Genomic DNA, 21273 nt, shown 5'->3' with positions numbered 1-21273 from the left:
GCATTTCACAGGGGGACATCTACAGTGATCATCGGGGCACTGATCATCAGTGTCCTGGTGATCAGTGTAGCCCCATCAGATGCGGCCAATAGTGCCCATCAGTGCCCATGTGTGCTGGCAATCAGTGCCCATCAGTTGAACCGGTGCCCATCAGTGCTGCTTAACAGTACCAATCGGTGCCACCTAACAGAGCCCATCAGTGCCATCTATCAGTGCTGCCTAACAGTGCCCATCAGTGCCACCTAACAGTGCCAATCGGTGCCGCTTAACAATGCCACCTAACAGAGCCCATCAACGCCACCTGTCATTGCTGCCCATCAATGCTGCCTCGCAGTGCCCATTTATGCCACCTATCAGTGCAGCCTCATCTGTGACACATATCAGTGTAGCCTATCAGTGCCTATCAGTGACTCCTCATCAGTGCCCATCAGTGCAGCCTATCAGTGCCCATCAGTGAAGGAGAAAAATTACTTATTTTTTCAAAATTTTTTGTTCTTTTTTTTTTGTTTGTTTAGCAAACCCCAAGTGGTGGTTAAATACCACCAAAAGAAATCTCTATTTGTCTCAACAAATTTATAAAAATTTAGTTTGGGTATAGTGTTGCATGACCGCGCAATCATCATTCAAAGTATGACAGCGCTAAAAGTTGAAAACTGGTTTGGGCAGAAATGGGGTAAAAGTGCCCGGGAGGCTAGGGGTTAAAGGGATTATAAGGGCAGATTTTTTTTTATATTACAAACATGTTATACTTATCTGCTGTGTGAGGTGGTTTTGCACAGAGCAGACCCAATCCTTTTTTTTTTGGGCCCCCCCCTCTGGCACTCTTGGCCTATCCCTCCTGCCAAGCAGTTTGCTATGGGGGCACCTGAGCATGCTCACAAAGAGCCGCTGCTCTGTGTGTAAAATCACACACAGATGCACTCGTCTCCATCCCCCCCACTCTCTCCTGATTGGTTCACTGGCTGTGATTCACAGTAGCGGGAGTCAATGTCTGGCTTCCATCCACCCACCTCTTCCTTCCTTCCACTCACCCCCTCTTCTTCCCCTCCTTCCTTTCACCCACCCCTCCTTTTCCTTCCTTCTGTCCGCCCACCCCTCCTTTTCTTCCTTCCATCCATCCATCCATCCATCCATCCTTCCTTCCACCCACCCCTTCCTTCCTTCCACCCACTCTTTCCTTCCTTCCACCCACCCCTCCCTTCCATCCACCTCTTCTTTCCTTCCTTCCACCCACCCCTCCCTTCCATCCACCTCTTCCTTCCTTCCTTCCTTCCTTCCTCCCTTCCATCCGCCTCTTCCTTCCTTCCTTCCACCCACCCCTCCCTTCCATCCACCTCTTCCTTCCTTCCTTCCTTCCTTCCTTCCTTCCTTCCTTCCTTCCTTCCTCCCTTCCATCCGCCTCTTCCTTCCTTCCTTCCACCCACTCCTCCCTTCCATCCACCTCTTCATTCCTTCCTTCCACCCCTTCCTTCCTTCCACCCACCCCTACCTTCCATCCACCTCTTCTTTCCTTCCTTCCACCCCTTCCTTCCACCCACCCCTCCTTTCCTTCCTTCCTTCCGCCCACCCTTTCCTTCCACCCACCCCTCCCTCCCTCCCTTCCTTCCACCCACCCCTCCCTTCCTTCCTTCCACCTCTTCCTTCCTTCCTTCCTTCCTTCCTTCCTTCCTTCCTTCCTTCCTTCCACCCACCCCTCCTTTCCTTCCTTCCACTCACCCCTCTCTTCTTCCCCTCCTTCCTTTCACCCACCCCTCCCTTCCATCCACCCTTTCCTTCCTTCTGTCCGCCCACCCCTCCTTTTCTTCCTGCCATCCATCCATCCTTCCTTCCACCCACCCCTTCCTTCCTTCCTTCCTTCCTTCCTTCCTTCCACCCACTCTTTCCTTCCACCCACCCACCCCTCCCTTCCACCTCTTCTTTCCTTCCTTCCACCCCTTCCTTCCTTCCACCCACCCCTCCTTTCCTTCCTTCCTTCCTTCCTTCCACCCACCCCTCCCTTCCATCCACCTCTTCATTCCTTCCTTCCACCCCTTCCTTCCTTCCACCCACCCCTCCTTTCCTTCCTTCCTTCCACCCACCCCTCCCTTCCATCCACCTCTTCCTTCCTTCCTTCCTTCCTCCCACCCCTCCCTTCCATCCACCTCTTCATTCCTTCCTTCCACCCCTTCCTTCCTTCCACCCACCCCTCCTTTCCTTCCTTCCTTCCTTCCACCCACCCCTCCCTTCCATCCACCTCTTCCTTCCTTCCACCCACCCCTCCTTTCCTTCCACCCCTTCCTTCCACCCACCCCTCCTTTCCTTCCTTCCTTCCACCCACCCCTTCCTTCCTTCCACCCACCCTTCCCTTTCTTCCTTCCTTCCACCAACCCCTCCCTCCCTTCAACCCACTGTTCCTTTCATCCACCTCTTTTTTCCTTCCTTCCACCCCTTGCTTCCATCCTTCCTTTCTTCCAACCACCCCTCCTTTCCTTGCTTCCACTCACCCTTCCTTCTTTCCCTAGTATGTGTATGTATGAATGTGAGTTAGGGACCTTAGATTGTACGCCCCTTGAGGGTTAGGGACTGATGGGAATGTACAATATTTATTTCAGGTACTTATATAGCGTTGTCAGTTTACGCAGCACTTTACATATATATTGTACATTCACATCAGTCCCTAACCCTCAAGGGGTGTACAATCTAAGGTCCCTAACTCACATTCATACATACACATACTAGGGACAATGTAGACAGGAGCCAATTCACCTACCAGCATGTCTTTGATGTGTGGGAGGAAACCAGAGTATCTGGAGGAAACCCACACAGGCAAAGGGAGAACATGCAAACTACAGGCAGGTGGTGCCGTGGTTGGGATTCGAACTCTAGTCCCCAGGCGGACGTGCTAACCATTTAGCCCCAGTGCTGCCCATGTATATCTAAAGAGCTATCTAAGTACCTGTGATAAATAAAAAAAATAACCAGTGCTCAACCACCCATGTGAGGTATCACCATGAACATTAGAGCGAGAGCAATAATTTTAGTGCTATACTGCGCAATTGTCAGTTAACCACTTCCCGTCCGGCCCATGTACATAAACGGCCAGACAGGAGCAGTGCAGGAGCGGGTTGCCATTCTTAAACGGCGCCCACATTTACAGCCTGTGTGCGCTCCCTGGGACACCGATCGCTGTATGGGACCTCTGTGTGAGGTCCCGATCATGTGATCACTGATTGGCCAATCAGTGATCACATGAATAGTAGTAAGCAAGATGTCACTACTGACATCATTGCTTACTGCATATGAAATCTGTGAATGATCACAGAGATCACATGGTACAAGGCTATTCACAACAACCTTGTGCCATGTGACAAGCTGTGACCAATCACAGCTCACACAGTATTTCTCAATGGCTGCAGGAATGCAGCCAGAGAGAAGGAGAAATGATTGCTTTTACAGTCTGTATGGGTGTAAAAGCAATCGGTGTAAAAAAAAAAAAAAAAATCTTCATCACCCCCCACAAGCAGTACAGTGTCACTATGGTGACACTGTACTGCTAGGGTGACAGTATGTTAAAAAACAAAAACAAAAGATAATAATATAAAAAAATAAATAAAATTCAGAAAAAATATAATTTTTGGTTATAAACTAATTTGGGTTATTTTCTTTTACTAAAAAGATAACTGAATACATTTTGGCCAAGATTTATGAAGAAAGATTATTTATTTGCAAAATTTTATAAGAAAAACACTTTTTTTCTAAATTTTTGGACATTTTCATTTATATTATTATTATTATACAGTATTTATATAGCACCAAAAGGTTTGCTCAGCACTTTACATTATAGTGCGGGACAGTACATGAGACAATACAGTAACAAAACAATACACGAGGGGTTCGAGGGCCCTGCTCTTTCGGGGGGATAAGGGGGGATATGATCTCCATGTAGAATACATAAGGGGGGATATGATCTCCATGTATTATACATGGAGATCATATCCCCCTTATGTATTATACATGGAGATCATATCCCCCCTTATGTATTATACATGGAGATCATATCCCCCCCTTATGTATTATACATGGTGATCATATCCCCCCCTTATGTATTATACATGGAGATCATATCCCCCTTATGTATTATACATGGAGATCATATCCCCCCTTATGTATTATACATGGAGATCATATCCCCCCTTATGTATTATACATGGAGATCATATCCCCCCTTATGTATTATACATGGAGATCATATCCCCCCCTTATGTATTATACATGGTGATCATATCCCCCCCTTATGTATTATACATGGAGATCATATCCCCCTTATGTATTATACATGGAGATCATATCCCCCTTATGTATTATACATGGAGATCATATCCCCCCTTATGTATTATACATGGAGATCATATCCCCCCTTATGTATTATACATGGTGATCATATCCCCCCTTATGTATTATACGTGGTCATCATATCCCCCCTTATGTATTATACATGGAGATCATATCCCCCCTTATGTATTATACATGGAGATCATATCCCCCCTTATGTATTATACATGGTGATCATATCCCCCCTTATGTATTATACATGGAGATCATATCCCCCCTTATGTATTATACATGGAGATCATATCCCCCTTATGTATTATACATGGAGATCATATCCCCCTTATGTATTATACATGGAGATCATATCCCCCCTTATGTATTACACATGGAGATCATATCCCCCCTTATGTATTATACATGGAGATCATATCCCCCCTTATGTATTATACATGGAGATCATATCCCCCTTATGTATTACACATGGAGATCATATCCCCCCTTATGTATTATACATGGAGATCATATCCCCCCTTATGTATTATACATGGAGATCATATCCCCCCTTATGTATTATACATGGAGATCATATCCCCCCTTATGTATTATACATGGTGATCATATCCCCCTTATGTATTATACATGGAGATCATATCCCCCCTTATGTATTATACATTCAGATCATATCCCCCCTTATGTATTATACATGGAGATCATATCCCCCTTATGTATTATACATGGAGATCATATCCCCCCTTATGTATTATACATTCAGATCATATCCCCCCCTTATGTATTATACATGGAGATCATATCCCCCTTATGTATTATACATGGAGATCATACCCCCCTTATGTATTATACATGGAGATCATATCCCCCCTTATGTATTATACATGGAGATCATATCCCCCCTTATGTATTATACATGGAGATCATACCCCCCCCCCCCTTATGTATTATACATGGAGATCATACCCCCCCTTATGTATTATACATGGATATCATACCCCCCCTTATGTATTATACATGGAGATCATACCCCCCTTATGTATTATACATGGAGATCATATCCCCCCTTATGTATTATACATGGAGATCATATCCCCCCTTATGTATTATACATGGAGATCATATCCCCCTTATGTATTATACATGGAGATCATATCCCCCCCCTTATGTATTATACATGGAGATCATATCCCCCCTTATGTATTATACATGGAGATCATATCCCTCCTTATGTATTATACATGGAGATCATATCCCCCCTTATGTATTATACATGGAGATCATATCCCCCCTTATGTATTATACATGGAGATCATATCCCCCCCCCCCTTATGTATTATACATGGAGATCATATCCCCCCTTATGTATTATACATGGAGATCATATCCCCCTTATGTATTATACATGGAGATCATATCCCCCTTATGTATTATACATGGAGATCATATCCCCCCTTATGTATTATACATGGAGATCATATCCCCCCTTATGTATTATACATGGAGATCATATCCCCCTTATGTATTATACATGGTGATCATATCCCCCCTTATGTATTATACATGGAGATCATATCCCCCCTTATGTATTATACATGGTGATCATATCCCCCCTTATGTATTATACATGGAGATCATATCCCCCCTTATGTATTATACATGGAGATCATATCCCCCCTTATGTATTATACATGGAGATCATATCCCCCCCTTATGTATTATACATGGAGATCATATCCCCCTTATGTATTATACATGGAGATCATATCCCCCCTTATGTATTATACATGGAGATCATATCCCCTCTTATGTATTATACATGGTGATCATATCCCCCCTTATGTATTATACATGGAGATCATATCCCCCCTTATGTATTATACATGGAGATCATATCCCCCTTATGTATTATACATGGTGATCATATCCCCCCTTATGTATTATACATGGAGATCATATCCCCCCTTATGTATTATACATGGAGATCATATCCCCCTTATGTAATATACATGGAGATCATATCCCCCCTTATGTATTATACATGGAGATCATATCCCCCTTATGTATTATACATGGAGATCATATCCCCCTTATGTATTATACATGGAGATCATATCCCCCCCTTATGTATTATACATGGAGATCATATCCCCCCTTATGTATTATACATGGTGATCATATCCCCCCTTATGTATTATACATGGAGATCATATCCCCCTTATGTATTATACATGGAGATCATATCCCCCTTATGTATTATACATGGAGATCATATCCCCCCCTTATGTATTATACATGGAGATCATATCCCCCCTTATGTATTATACATGGAGATCATATATTCTGTGTATCCAAGAAAGAATCCAGGACTTTTAAGTATATTTTTAAATCGCTGTGTAAATTGACGGCTCTATACAATACCTGAAATAAATAAAATACTGAAATAAATATTCTCCCCTTCTCCTCAGATCAGCTATGGATCCACAGACTACATATTAACCGACAGGCGGCTTTATCCTCACGTGTTCAAAACCATTCAGAACGACCACGTCAATTATTTAGCAGTTGCCCAACTGGTGAAACATTTTGGTTGGACGTGGGTTGGAATCCTTCTATCGGATAATGACACCGGAGAGAACGAGGCCCGAATTCTGAAGAGATACCTGAGCTCCCACGGGATTTGTGTGGCCTTTGAAACACGACTTGCCATAAATGTTGCTGCACTTGCAGAGTGGCAAAAAAATCTCAGATCTATTCATTGCAATATTGTCGTCATTTGTGGGTCCTTCACAAACCATGCGTATTACTACCTACGAGCTTACTATACGATGAACCCCGACACTGTGATCATTCTTCCACCCTCCTGGGTTTACACTGATATACATTTAGGTAGCTTATTCCCACATTTTAATACAGGTTTGGCTTTAAATGTTATAGAAATAATATACCCGAGAGTTGAAGCTGTGATTGATAACTCACTATTGTCCAGACCGCCACTAAGGAAGCTGCTGAACTTTGAGCTGTCCGTTACGTTATACAATGTATCAACAAATCACAACGGGAATAATGTTCATTTACAAAACGCAACTCTCATTGATAGTAACGTCCCATTGGTGGATGTTATGTCACATGTTAAGGAATTTTTGTTTCGAGGGACGTCCATACGGGTGTTTTTAGCAGTGGATGTTTTGGCCCGTGCTACGTTTCTGGCATGCAGTTTAAATGCTGCATTTAACATCAACAGATTTGATCAGGTAAAACTTTACACTTCAGCATTTATTTAAGGTATTCTTCATTTTTCTTGTGTGTGTGTTTAGGCAGTGGTGTATTTAGGATTCGTGCTGCCCTAGGCAACACAAAAATTGGCTCCCCCCCCATGGAAAGACCCTGACACCGACCAAAACCCCCTCTCCCCCGTGAAGAGAGCCTGACATTGACCAACAACACCCAGCCCCCCCACCCGAGAGAGCCTTTTACTACCACTGCCCCCCCCCCATACACTGGCAAACACCCCCTCACTCCGGCAAGAGATAAGACACTCACCTTTACAGCTCTGGACATCCCCTGGAACAAGAGCCAGGCTCTGCACACACTATTACCCCCCTTAACCGTTTCAATACCGTGCAATTTTACCCCTTCCTGCCCAGGCCAGTTTTCAGGTTTCAGCGCTCTCACACTTTGAATGACAATTGCGCGGTCATACAACATTGTACCCAAACTAAAATTTTATCATTTTCTTCACACAACTAGAGCTTTCTTTTGGTGGTATTTAATCACCGCTGGGGTTTTTATTTTTTGCTAAATTAACAAAAAAAAACCAAAAATTTTGAAAAAAAAACACATTTTTCTTTGTTTCTGTTATAAAAGTTTATAATTAATAATTGTTCTTCATAAATTTAGGCCGAGATGTATTCTGCTACATGTCTTTGGTGAAAATAACCCAAATTAGGATGTATTATTTAGTTTGTAGGAAAGTTATAGAGTTCACAAACTATGGTATAGATCTGAATATTGATCAATCCTGAAGTACTGACGGCCAATCTAATTTCTTGAGGTCCAAGAATGTCAGAATAGTACAGATATCCCCCAAATGTCAGAACAGTACAGATATCCCCCAAATGTCAGGACGGTACAGATATCCCCCAAATGTCAGGACGGTACAGATATCCCCCAAATGTCAGGACGGTACAGATATCCCCCAAATGTCAGGACAGTACAGATATCCCCCAAATGTCAGGACAGTACAGATATCCCCCAAATGTCAGGACGGTACAGATATCCCCCAAATGTCAGGACAGTACAGATATCCCCCAAATGTCAGAACAGTACAGATATCCCCCAAATGTCAGGACGGTACAGATATCCCCCAAATGTCAGGACAGTACAGATATCCCCCAAATGTCAGAACAGTACAGATATCCCCCAAATGTCAGGACAGTACAGATATCCCCCAAATGTCAGGACGGTACAGATATCCCCCAAATGTCAGGACGGTACAGATATCTCCCAAATGTCAGGACAGTACAGATATCCCCCAAATGTCAGGACGGTACAGATATCTCCCAAATGTCAGGACAGTACAGATATCCCCCAAATGTCAGGACAGTACAGATATCCCCCAAATGTCAGGACAGTACAGATATCCCCAAATGTCAGGACAGTACAGATATCCCCCAAATGTCAGGACAGTACAGATATCCTCCAAATGTCAGAATAGTACAGATATCCCCCAAATGACCCCTTTTTGCAGAGTAGACAGTCCGACGTACTTCATAAGAGGCATGGTGAGTTTTTTGAAGTTGTATTTTTATGTCATAATTTTTCGGAAAATGAAAAAATTAAAAAAATTATTTTCACTATTTTTTTTTTTACATACTGTCACCAGTACAGTACAGCGTCATCATATAACTGGCATGGCGGTGATCAGGGACACTGACTGGTGACAGTATGAAAAAAAAAAAATATATATATTTTTTTAATTTTCTTTTATTTTTTTATTATATTTAATTTTTTATTACATTTTTTTTAATTTTTTTTAAGATTTTTTTTTCATATTTTACTATGACCAAAGTAGTACAATGTTACCATAGTAACACTGTACTACTTTGGGGAAGTGATCAGTATTTTTTTTTTTTTTTTTTTACATAATTTGCTTATAGCAAAGAATTACTTTGCATAAGCAAGCATTTACCTGAATGAAATCGATTCATTCAGCTTTTTTTTTTTTTTTTTTGTGCTTAGCTGTTATTTGGTCACAGCTAATCACATGACATGTGCATGTGATTAGCTGTGACCATTCACAGCTAGGCACTAGTATACAATGGATGGCATCATGAATGAAGCCATCCATTGTATACAACTGTCATGTGACCTGCTGTGATTGGTCACAGCAGGTCACATGGTACCAGCAACGGGAGCCGGTACTCAGATCTGTCATCGGCCGTGTCCGAGGTGCACGGCCTGTGACAGATCGCACTGCTGCGCCGCTCTGCATTACCGCAAACGGCGCATGTGCGGGAGCACGCCAAATGGTGTGCACCCGGAATGAAGAGGCACATCTGAAGCCGCCAAACGGCCATTGGCCGGGCGGCTAATGGTTAATGACTAGGCCTCTTTTTGCTACTCGGCGCTGCACTAATTCAACTGATAATTGCGCGGTCATGCAATGCTGCACCCAAACGAAATTTACGTCCTTTTTTCACACTAATAGAGCTTTCTTTCGGTGGTATTTGATCACCTGTGCGCTTTTTATTTTTCACGCTATAAACAAAAAAACGCCAAAAATTTTGAAGAAAAACAATATTTTTTATTTTCAGCCATAAAAAATATATAGTAAACTCAAAGTTGGTTATAAATTTAGGCCAAAATGTATTCTGCTCCATGTTTTTGGTAAAAAAAATCCCAATAAGTGTATATTGATTGCTTTGTGTGAAGTTATAGCGTCTACAAACTATGGTATAGATACTGCAATTTACGTCATTTTTCTGCTATACAGCGCTGCGCTAGTTTAACGGACGATTGCGCGGTCATGCAATATGGTACATAAATTAAATTTAAATACTTTTTTTCCCCACAAATTGAGCTTTCTTTTGGTGGTATTTGATCGCCTGTGCGGTTTTTATTTTTTGTGCTATAAAAAGAAAAGCCTGACAATATTGAGGAAAAAAAAAACCAATATTTTGGACTTTTTGCTATAAAACATGTCCAGTAAAAAAAAAAAGCAAAAATCAAATTTAGTCATAAATTTCTGCCAAAATGCATTCTGCGACATGTCTTTGCTAAACGAAAACCCCGAATACGTGTAAATTAATTGGTTTACGTGAAAGTTATAGCGTTTACAAATGGCGGGAAAGATACTGGGATTTTTAGGTTTATTTATACTAATAATGGCGGCGATCAGCGAATTATGGCAGCGATCAGGGACTTATGGCAGCGACCAGCGACTTATGGCGGGACTGCGGGACTGCGGCGGACATTCTGACATTGGGGGGTACTGACTTGGGGTCACTGACATCCCCAAAAACACTAATACATTGATCAGTGCAAAAAAAAAAACAACTGACACTGTACTAATGGCAATGGGGAGGAAGGGGTTAACTTTATTTAGCAGGGAAGGGTTATAGGAGTGAGGGGAGTGTTTTACTAGGGGGCGGGGCGGGGGGGTGTACTGGGTGGGACAAGGCTGATCGAGAAAGTGAAACTATTCTTTCTCAATCAGCTTATCCTCGAGCTGACAGAGAGGTGACAGACAGCACAGCTACTGCAGCTGTGCTCTCTGTCACCGTTTACCGCCGATCGCCAGGACACAGCCGCTAACGAGCGGCTGTGACCCGGCAACTGACATCTGCGGCGGTGATCCGCAGGACAAATAGGGTTTTGCCTGTGAGTGCCGCCGTATATCTACAGTGGCTGGGCGGCATGCGGTTAACAGGCTGCAGCCTCTCTCAGATCCCCGTGCTGCATGTGTCCCTTCTTCCTTTCTTCTTTGAGGGGATGGTACTGCCCCCCTGAAAAAAGCTGCTGCCCCCCTGAAAAATGCCGCCCTAGGCAAATGCCTTGTGGTAAATACACCCCTGTATTTAGGGGTATATATTACAATATGAGGGCGTTCATGTCAAACCGGAACTTTTAATTTTACAGGTAGTGATGGGCTGAACACCCCCCCCCCCCCGTTCGGTTCACGGTCAAACATTCGACTGGCTCTGAGGAAGAGGTACAACCTCAAAACGCGTCAGGCACCAGCTATCCAGAGGCTCACAGTCCCCCTCCAGACCACAGGGGTTCCTGAACCACTCTGCATCCCTTGAGACATGCTTCCCATTTTAATTTGATTCCCATTTTAATTTGATTTTACATTTCTTTGTGAGTATTTTGCTGTTTATTAATAAATCCCATTTTTTAAGGTAATGCACTAGGCCTGTGCGCCCTCTCTTTGTTTTCTATAAACAATCGAACCTCCCGAAAGTTCGACCGGGAACTTTAAATAGGGACAGTTTACTGAGCGATGTCTTTCCGCATCTGAGTATGAAGATACGGTTCAGTTACTAAAATCCGGCATGAGTTATATTATGAAGTCACGCAGTATTTTAGTAATGAGACATTCATTTATTGCCCGACAATTAAAAATTAAAAAAAAAAAGTGTGGAGTATCCCCTCCTATCCATACAAAGCCCTTCAGGTCTGGTATGGATTTTGAGGGGAACCCCCCAGGCCAAAATTTTAAAGAAAAGATAGCGTGAGGGTTCCCCTCCAAATCCATACCAGACCCTTATCTGAGCAGGTCAGGAAAGGGGGGGGGGGCGTCATCAAGCACTCACCCAATCCTGAACCATACCAGGACACATGTCCTGAAAATGGAATGGGTGCTTTGGGGCCTCAAAGCACCTTGTCCCCATGTTGATGGGGACAAGGGCATCTTCCCCAGAACCCTGGCCAGTGGTTGTGGGAGTCTGCCATTGGGTGGCTTATCAGAATCTGTCCCTCAGATCCCACCCCCATAAGTGAATGAGGGCATCTTCCCTAGAACCCTGGCTGGTGGTTGTGGGAGTCTGCAGTATGGTGGCTTATCAGGATCTGTCCCTCAGATCCCACCCCCCTAAGTGAATGAGGGCATCTTCCCTAGAACCCTGGCTGGTGGTTGTGGGAGTCTGCCATTGGGTGGCTTATCAGGATCTGTCCCTCAGATCCCACCCCCCTAAGTGACTGAGGGCATCTTCTTTAGAACCCTGGCCGGTGGTCTTGGGAGTCTGCAGTTGGGTGGCTTATCAGAATCTGTCCCTCAGATCCCACCCCCCTAAGTGAATGAGGGCATCTTCCCTAGAACCCTGGCCGGTGGTTGTGGGAGTCTGCAGTTGGGTGGCTTATCAGAATCTGTTCCTCAGATCCCACCCCCCTAAGTGAATGAGGGCATCTTTCCTAGAACCCTGGCCGGTGGTTGTGGGAGTCTGCAATTGCGGGGCTTATCGGAATCTGTCCCTCAGATCCCACTCCCCCCAAGTGAATGAGGGCATCTTCCCCAGAACCCTGGCCAGTGGTTGTGGGAGTCTGCAATTGGGGGGCTTATCGGAATCTGTCCCTCAGATCCCACTCCCCCCAAGTGAATGAGGGCATCTTCCCCAGAACCCTGGCCGGTGGTTGTGGGAGTCTGCAGTTGGGGGGCTTATCGGAATCTGTCCCCCAGATCCCACTCCCCCCAAGTGAATGAGGGCATCTTCCCCAGAACCCTGGCCGGTGGTTGTGGGAGTCTGGAATTGGGGGGCTTATTGGAATCTGTCCCTCAGATCCCACTCCCCCCAAGTGAATGAGGGCATCTTCCCCAGAACCCTGGCCGGTGGTTGTGGGAGTCTGCAGTTGGGGGGCTTATCGGAATCTGTCCCCCAGATCCCACTCCCCCTAAGTGAATGAGGGCATCTTCCCCAGAACCCTGGCCGGTGGTTGTGGGAGTCTGGAATTGGGGGGCTTATTGGAATCTGTCCCTCAGATCCCACTCCCCCCAAGTGAATGAGGGTATCTTCCCTAGAACCCTGGCCAATGGTTGTGGGAGTCTGCAATTGGGCGGCTTATCAGAATCTGGCCCTCAGATCCCACTCCCCCCAAGTGAATTAGTATGCGGTGCATGGTACAGCTACCCATTCACAGAACAAAAAGTGTAGTGTAAAAAAAGATGCATTTGAGTATGAAGGTACCGCTCAGTTACTAAAATACTGCATTAGTTACAGTTGTGTCCAAAATTATTCAACCCCCAATGCTGTAAAGGGGTTTAGGGACTATAGTGTACATTTGGAATTGTATTCAGAATCAAATCCTACAAGGACGTTGTAACTACCCAAATGCAACTAAAATGACATCAATTGTTTATGTAATACAGTAGTAAATGGTTCTTATGTGGTTTCTTCATTGCCACAATTATTCAACCCCTTAAAGACTACCACTCTGAAGAACAGAGGTTCATACAGGTGCTTTCCATCAGGTATTGAAAACACCTGTGGATGTCACCGAGCAGCAATCAAGCATAATAAGCACCAATTAGGCAGCTTTAAAATGACTGTGATACTCAGCTCCTTCTAGACATTTACTGGTGTGGTTACAAACATGGTGAAGGCAAGAGAATGGTCCAGGAAGACAAGAGAAGAGGTGATTTCTCTTCACAGGAAGGGCAATGGCTATAAGAAGATTGCAAAGATGTTAAACATACCAAGAGACACCTTAGGAAGCATCATTCGCAAATTCAAGGCAAAGGGCACTGTTGAAACGCTACCTGGTCGTGGCAGAAAGAAGATGCTGACTTCGACTGCTGTGCGCTACCTGAAGCGTAGAGTGGAGAGAAGTCCCCGTGTGACTGCTGAGGAACTGAGAAAAGATTTGTCAGATGTGGGTACAGAAGTTTCAGCCCAGACAATAAGACGCACACTGCGTAATGAAGGCCTCCGTGCCAGAACTCCCAGGCGTACCCCCTTGCTGTCTCCAAAGAATAAGAAGAGTCGACTGCAGTATGCCAAAAGCCATGTGGACAAACCACAAAAGTTGTGGGATAGTGTTCTGTGGACTGATGAAACAAAATTAGAACTGTTTGGGCCCATGGATCAACGCTATGTTTGGAGGAGGAAGAACAAGGCCTATGATGAAAAGAACACCTTGCCTACTGTGAAGCATGGTGGAGGGTCAATCATGCTTTGGGGCTGTTTTGCTTCTGCAGGTACAGGGAAGCTTCAGCGTGTGCAAGGTACCATGAATTCTCTTCAGTACCAGGAGATATTGGATGGAAACGTGATGCAGTCCGTCACACACCTGAGGCTTGGGAGACGTTGGACCTTTCAACAGGACAATGATCCCAAGCATACCTCCAAGTCCACTAGAGCATGGTTGCAGAGGAAAGGCTGGAACATTTTGGAGTGGCCATCGCAGTCACCAGACTTAAATCCGATTGAGAACCTCTGGTGGGACTTAAAGAAAGCAGTTGCAGTGCGCAAGCCTAAGAATGTGACTGAACTGGAGGCCTTTGCCCATGAAGAATGGGCGAAGATACCCGTAGATCGCTGCAAGACACTTGTGTCAAGCTATGCTTCACGTTTAAAAGCTGTTATAACTGTAAAAGGATGCTGTACTAAGTACTAAGATTGAATGTCACTTGGGGGTTGAATAAAACTGATAATGCTGTGAGCACAGAAAAGACATTTGTGGTTATTTCATTATAACTGTTATGTTATATTTGTCTGACCTACAAGTGCCTCTTTAATGTAAATGTAAGCAAGATGACTGAATGATCAAAAGCAATGTCAAACTGGCCAAAACACTCAATTTCAGTGGGGGTTGAATAATTTTGGACACAACTGTATATTATGAAGTCACGTGGTATTTTAAGTATTTTAGTAGCGAGACATTCATTCCTGTTTCAGCTGTTAGCTGTGTTCCCCGCTGACAGCTGAGTGTCAAAAATTTTGTTGGCATTGTCCGACAATTACAAATAAAGAAAAAATTGACGTGGAGTCTCCCCTCCTGTCCATTCAAAGCCCTTCGGGTCTGGTATGGATTTTGAGGGGAACCCCCCATGCCAACATTTTTAAGAAAAGATAACGTGGGGGTCCCCCCAAAATCCATACCAGACCCTTATCTGAGCATGCAGCCTGGCAGGTCAGGAAAAGGGGGGAGGGTCAGCAAGTATTCACCCCATCCTGAACCATACCAGGACACAGGCCCGCAACATGGAATGGGTGCTTTGGGGCGCCAAAGCACCTTATCCCCATGTTGATGGGGACAAGGGCATCTTCTCCAAAACCCTGGCCGGTGGTTGTGGGGGTCTGTGGTCGGGGGGCTTATCGGAATCTGGCCCTCAGGTCCCACCCCCCCAAGTGAATGAGGGTGTCTTCCCTAGAACCCTGGCCAGTAGTTGTGGAAGTCTGCAATTGGGGGGCTTATCAGAATCTGTCCCTCAGATCCCACTCCCCCCAAGTGAATGACTATGCGGTACATGGTACTGCTACCCATTCACAAAAAAAAAAATTGTAGTGTAAAAAAGGACAGGAGACAATCTTTGACAAGTCCTTTATTAAAAATAGAAATAAAAAATGTCCCCCGAAGTAGATCCAATGTCAATCACAATGCCCGCCACCATCGCCGACTCGTAAAAGAAAAATCCGCTCCACTCTCGATGCTGGCTCCCGCCATCTGACAGCTGCGCAGCATTGACAGTTCTTAAATAGGGTGATGATCACCCCCACCCCTTTTGACGTCATCATGCACTGTGATTGACCAAAGCATTGCACCTGACTGGTCAGGTGGAATGCTTTGGCCAATCACAATGCATTGTCAGGGCGCAGTGCATTGTGGGGCACAGCAGGTGAACAGCCCAACGAATGCCTCTACCATTCATCTGTTCGCTGAACGTTCGACTTGAACATGCAGCCCATCTGTATTTACAGGTATGAAAAAGGATGCTAGGGTGGTGGTACTACATGCACTAGTAAGTGGCAAGTGTGTTCTATTACTGAGAGACGCACATGTGGCGGGCCCGTCCAGAGACCGTTAATCAAGATGGCGGACAAGAATGTTAGTGAGTGCATGGAACAGCGCAGGGTGAGGACATTTCTTGTGAACGAAGGTGTAAAACCCACGGGTATCTACAGAAGACTTCAAGCACAGTATGGTGACGAGACACTCAGCTGCCAGAGATGTGAATGGTGTAAATGTTTCAAAGATGGCCGTACGTCTGTTCCTGGCCATGGTGGTTCCTAGCCCACAGCAATCATTCCTGAGAACATTCGGCGCGTGGAACGCCTGATCCTCCATAGTCGATGCATACCCTGTCATGAAACTGCACAAGAGACAAAGCTTTCTGTGGCAACGGTGAACGCAATGATGAGGAAGTGAAGGCGTACGGTCAAATCTTTCTATGCTGAAGCTTTACAGGCATTAGTTAAACACTGGGATAAGTGTATACATGTGGCAGGGGAGTATGTAGATAAATAAATGCAGTTTCCACTTTGTTCTTTTATTATATAAACTCAAAAGTCCCGGTTTGACTTGAACGTTCCTCATATAAAGAGAGAAGGGGCTTTCTCTATTATTTTGCATCACGTGGAGCAAGAACCTCTTGTCCTCCTCTTTAGTGTTTCCTCGTTTCTCACCAGAATGTGTTGTATGTATACAGAGTAATATGACCAAGATCCCCAACCACATGACTTTTATAAAAACACAATCCAACTAGGTAAGCTTGATGACGTCATCACATTGTCACTAAGAAGTGCCATGAGAGCTGCTGACAACACTGAGGGAGGCTGAGGCTCCAAATCCAAATTGGGAGACTCTGGATCAGGGGCGGACTGACAACTCATGGGGCCCCCGGGCAATAGGGGATCATGGGGCCCCTGTGTCCTTGCCCAAACTAAAAAAAGCCTATGAAAAAGATACCAGGGGCATCTCATGGGGTCCCCTACTGACCCCGGGCCCTCGGGCAGTGCCCGAGTTTCCAAATGGTCAGTCCGCCCCTGCTATGGATGAGTTTTTATCATTGTGCGCAGGTCTTATGTACCTTTTATAGGGAGTGTATATTTTTAAATTTTTTGTCTTGAATAAACATTCTAAATGGGGAGCATTATTGGCTTTGATTTTATGTTTGGAGAAAATATTTGTGTCCAACTGTGGTGTAGAGCAAAATTTTCAAAACAATAATTTCCTTTATACATACACAAATATTGTCAAGGGTATTGGTCGGCCTGCCGATAGATACACCTGAACTGGCCCCCCAGTCTTAGTCCGTAGGGTTCAATATTGAGCTGGCCCCGCCCCTTTCCACACACATGACCTTTAATGGCCTCCCAGTCTTAGTCCGTAGGGTTCAATAGTGAGTTGGCCCCGCCCTTTCCACGCACATGACCTTTAATGGCCTCCCAGTCTTAGTCTGTAGGGTTCAATATTGAGTTGGCCCCGCCCTTTGCAGCTATAACAGCTTCAACTCTTCTGGGAAGGCCGTCCACAAGGTTTAGGAGGGTGTCTATGGGAAGGTTGGACCATTCTTCCAGAAGCACATTTGTCAGGTCAGGCACTGATGTCGGGGGAGGAGGCCTGGCTCGCAGTCTCCGCTCTAATTCATCCCAAAGGTGTTCTATGGGGTTGAGGTCAGGACTCTGTGCAGGCCAGTCAAGTTCCTCCACCCCAAACTGGCTCCTCCATGTCTTTATGGACCTTGCTTTGTGCACTGGTGGGCAGTCATGTTGGAACAGGAAGGGGCCATCCCCAAACTCTTCCCACAAAGTTGGGAGCATGAAATTGTCCAAAATGTCTTGGTATGCTGACGCCTTTAGGGTTCCCTTAACTGGAACTAGGGGGCCAAGCCCAACCACTGAAAAACAACCCCACACCATAATTCCCCTCCACCAAACTTTACACTTGGCACAATGCAGTCAGGCAAGTGCCGTTCTCCTGGCAACAGCCAAACCCAGACACGTCCACCGGATTGGCAGATAGAGAAGCGTGATCGATCACTCCAGAGAACACATCTCCATTGCTCTATAGTCCAGTGGCGGCGTGCTTTACACCACAGCCTCCGACGCTTTGCATTGCACTTATGTAAGGCTTGGATGCAGCTGCTCAGCCATGGAAACCCATTCCATGAAGCTCTCTATGCACTGTTGTTGGGCTCATCTGAAGGCCACACCAAGTTTGGAGGGCTTTAGCTATTGACTCTACAGACAGTTGGCGACTTCTGCGCACTGTGCGCTTCAGCATGCGCTGACCCCGCCCTGTCATGTGGCCTACCACTTGGTGGCTGAGTGGCTGTTGTTCCCAGTTGCTTCCACTTTGTTATAATCCCACTAACAGTTGAGCGTGGAATATTTAGTAGCCAGGAAATGTCACGGATGGACTTATTGCCCAGGTGGCCACCTATCACGGGACCACGCTTAGAGTCACTGAGCTCCTGAGAGCGACCCATTCTTTCACCAATGTTTGTAGAAGCAGTCTGCATGCCTAGGGGCTTGATTGTATACACCTGTGTCCATGGAGGGGATTGGAACACCTGAATCCCATGATTTGGAGGGCGGGGCCTATTATTTTGGCAATATAGTGTCCACGTGAAATGAGCTATAAAATAAATAAAAGTACAATACAATTAAATAAAGTCTCATTTTAACCACTTGACCTACAGAAAATTTACCCCCCATGACCAGGCCATATTTTGCTTTTTGGCACAACATTACTTGAACTGACAATTTCACGGTTATGCAACACTGAACACAAATTTCTTTTGGTGGTATTTGACCACCACTGGTTTTTTTTTTTGTGCACTATAAATGAAAGAAGATTGAAAAATAAATACCTTTTACTTTTCTGCTATGAAACATATCCAATCAATAAATTTAAAAATCAAATTTCTTCATTAATTTAGGGCAAAATGTATTCTGCTACGTGTATTTAGTAAAAAAAATAATTGTATAGCGATTGGTTTGCGCAAAAGTTATAGCGTCTACAAACTATGGTATATATACTGGAATTTTTATTAATTTTTTTTATACTAGTAATAGTGGTGATCAGCGACTTCAATAGAATGGTGGGCGGTAATGAGTACATGTTGCACCTCCGTCAACACCCAGCCACAAACAAGGGTCTTAACCACTTCCCATCCGGCTGTTGTATATAAACGGACGGTGCCAGTGCAGGGTTGGGTGGCCGTTTATAAATAGCCTCCCCGCCCCCTGCTTGTGAGCGCTCCCTGGGAGCGCGCAGCACCGTGATCCAGTGCCCGCTGTGTCCGGACACAATGGAACACCTACCGTCGGACGGGACCTCTGTGCGAGGTCCCGATCATGTGATCACTGATTGGACAATCAGTGATCACATGCAGAGTAGTAAGCAAGATGTCACTTCTGACATCATTACTTACTACGTGTGAAATCTGTGAATGATCACAGAGATCACATGGTACAGGGCTATTCACAACAGTCTTGTACCATGTGACAAGCTGTGACCAATCACAGCTCTATCAGTATTTCTCAATGGCAGCCAAAGAGAAGGAGAAATGATTGCTTTTACAGCCTTTATGGGTGTAAAAGCAATCAGTGTAAAAAAAAAAAAATCTTTATCACCCCCCACAAGTAGTACAGTGTCAGACTATCACCTACCCCCCTCACCTTTAGGCGCACCCTGAAAACCCAACTCTTCAGGGAATCCTACCCCACCCCCTGCTTACTGCTGACCTCCTCCACTCCTCCTACCACTCCATCCCCCACAGCTTTTCCTCCTGTACCACTATCCCCTCCCTCCTAGATTGTAAGCTCCAAGGAGCAGGGCCCTCGAACCCCTCGTGTGTCGAATGTATTGTTACTGTACTGTCTCGTGTATTGTCTCCCTTTGTAATGTACAGCGCTGAGCGAACTGTTGGCGCCAGGGGCGGACTGACCATTTGGAAACTTGGGCACTGCCCGAGGGCCCGGGGTCAGTAGGGGGCCCCATGAGATGCCCCTGGTACCTTTTTCATAGGCTTTTTTGAGTTTGGGCAAGGACACAGGGGCCCCATGATTCCCTATTGCCCAGGGGCCCCATGAGTTGTCAGTCCGCCCCTGGTTGGCGCTATATAAATACTGTATAATAATAATATAAAAAAATAAAAAAAAAATGTAAATTTTTTTTAAAAAATTATAGTTTTTGGTTATAAACTAATTTGGGTTTTTGTTTTTTTACTAAAAAGATAACAGAATACATTTTGGCCAAGATTTATGATGAAATATTATTTATTTGCAAAATTTTATAAAAAAAACACTTTTTTTTCTAAATTTTTGGACATTTTAATTTACATAGCAAAATGTCCAGTCCGGACACTTTCCCCCTCCTTCCAGTCTGGACACTTTCCCCCCTTCCAGTCCGGACACTTTCCCCCCTTCCAGTCCGGACACTTTCCCCCCTTCCAGTCCGGACACTTTCCCCCCTTCCAGTCCGGACACTTTCCCCCCCTTCCAGTCCGGACACTTTTCCCCCCTTCCAGTCCGGACACTTTCCCCCCCTTCCAGTCCGGACACTTTCCCCCCCTTCCAGTTCGGACACTTTCACCCCTTCCAGTCCGGACACTTTCCCCCCCTTTCATTCCGGACACTTTCCCCCCCCCCTTCCAGTCCGGACAGTTACCCCCCCCCCTTCCAGTCCAGACACTTTCCCCCCCTTCCAGTCCGGACACTTTCACCCTCCTTCCAGTCCGGACACTTTCCCCCCTTCCAGTCCGGACACTTTCCCCCCCTTCCAGTCCGGACACTTTCCCCCCCTTCCAGTCCGGACACTTTCCCCCCCTTCCAGTCCGGACACTTTCCCCCCCTTCCAGTCCGGACACTTTCACCCCCTTCCAGTCCGGGCACTTTCACCCCCTTCCAGTCCGGACACTTCCCCCCCCTTCCAGTCCGGACACTTTCCCCCCTTCCTGTCCGGACACTTTCACCCCCTTCCTGTCCGGACACTTTCACCCCCTTCCTG

The 21273-nt window shown here is 45.3% G+C and overlaps 1 protein-coding gene across 1 annotated transcript in view; it reads left to right on the top strand.

Annotated features, from left to right (window-relative positions):
• LOC149445872 (vomeronasal type-2 receptor 26-like) overlaps positions 1–21273 on the top strand; it is a 48356-nt gene that overhangs the window by 8079 nt on the left and 19004 nt on the right. Inside the window, exon 3 of the mRNA XM_089653319.1 lies at positions 6789–7574. Coding sequence (XP_089509445.1) covers positions 6789–7574 — 786 coding nt within the window. The remainder of the gene's footprint in view (positions 1–6788; positions 7575–21273) is intronic.

This window comes from Staurois parvus, unplaced genomic scaffold, assembly GCF_062004578.1.
Source record: "Staurois parvus isolate SC_StPar_1 unplaced genomic scaffold, SC_StPar_1.0 ptg000706l, whole genome shotgun sequence".
Classification (NCBI taxonomy): Eukaryota; Metazoa; Chordata; class Amphibia; order Anura; family Ranidae; genus Staurois; species Staurois parvus.
This window is presented reverse-complemented; position numbering and strand designations above follow the sequence as displayed.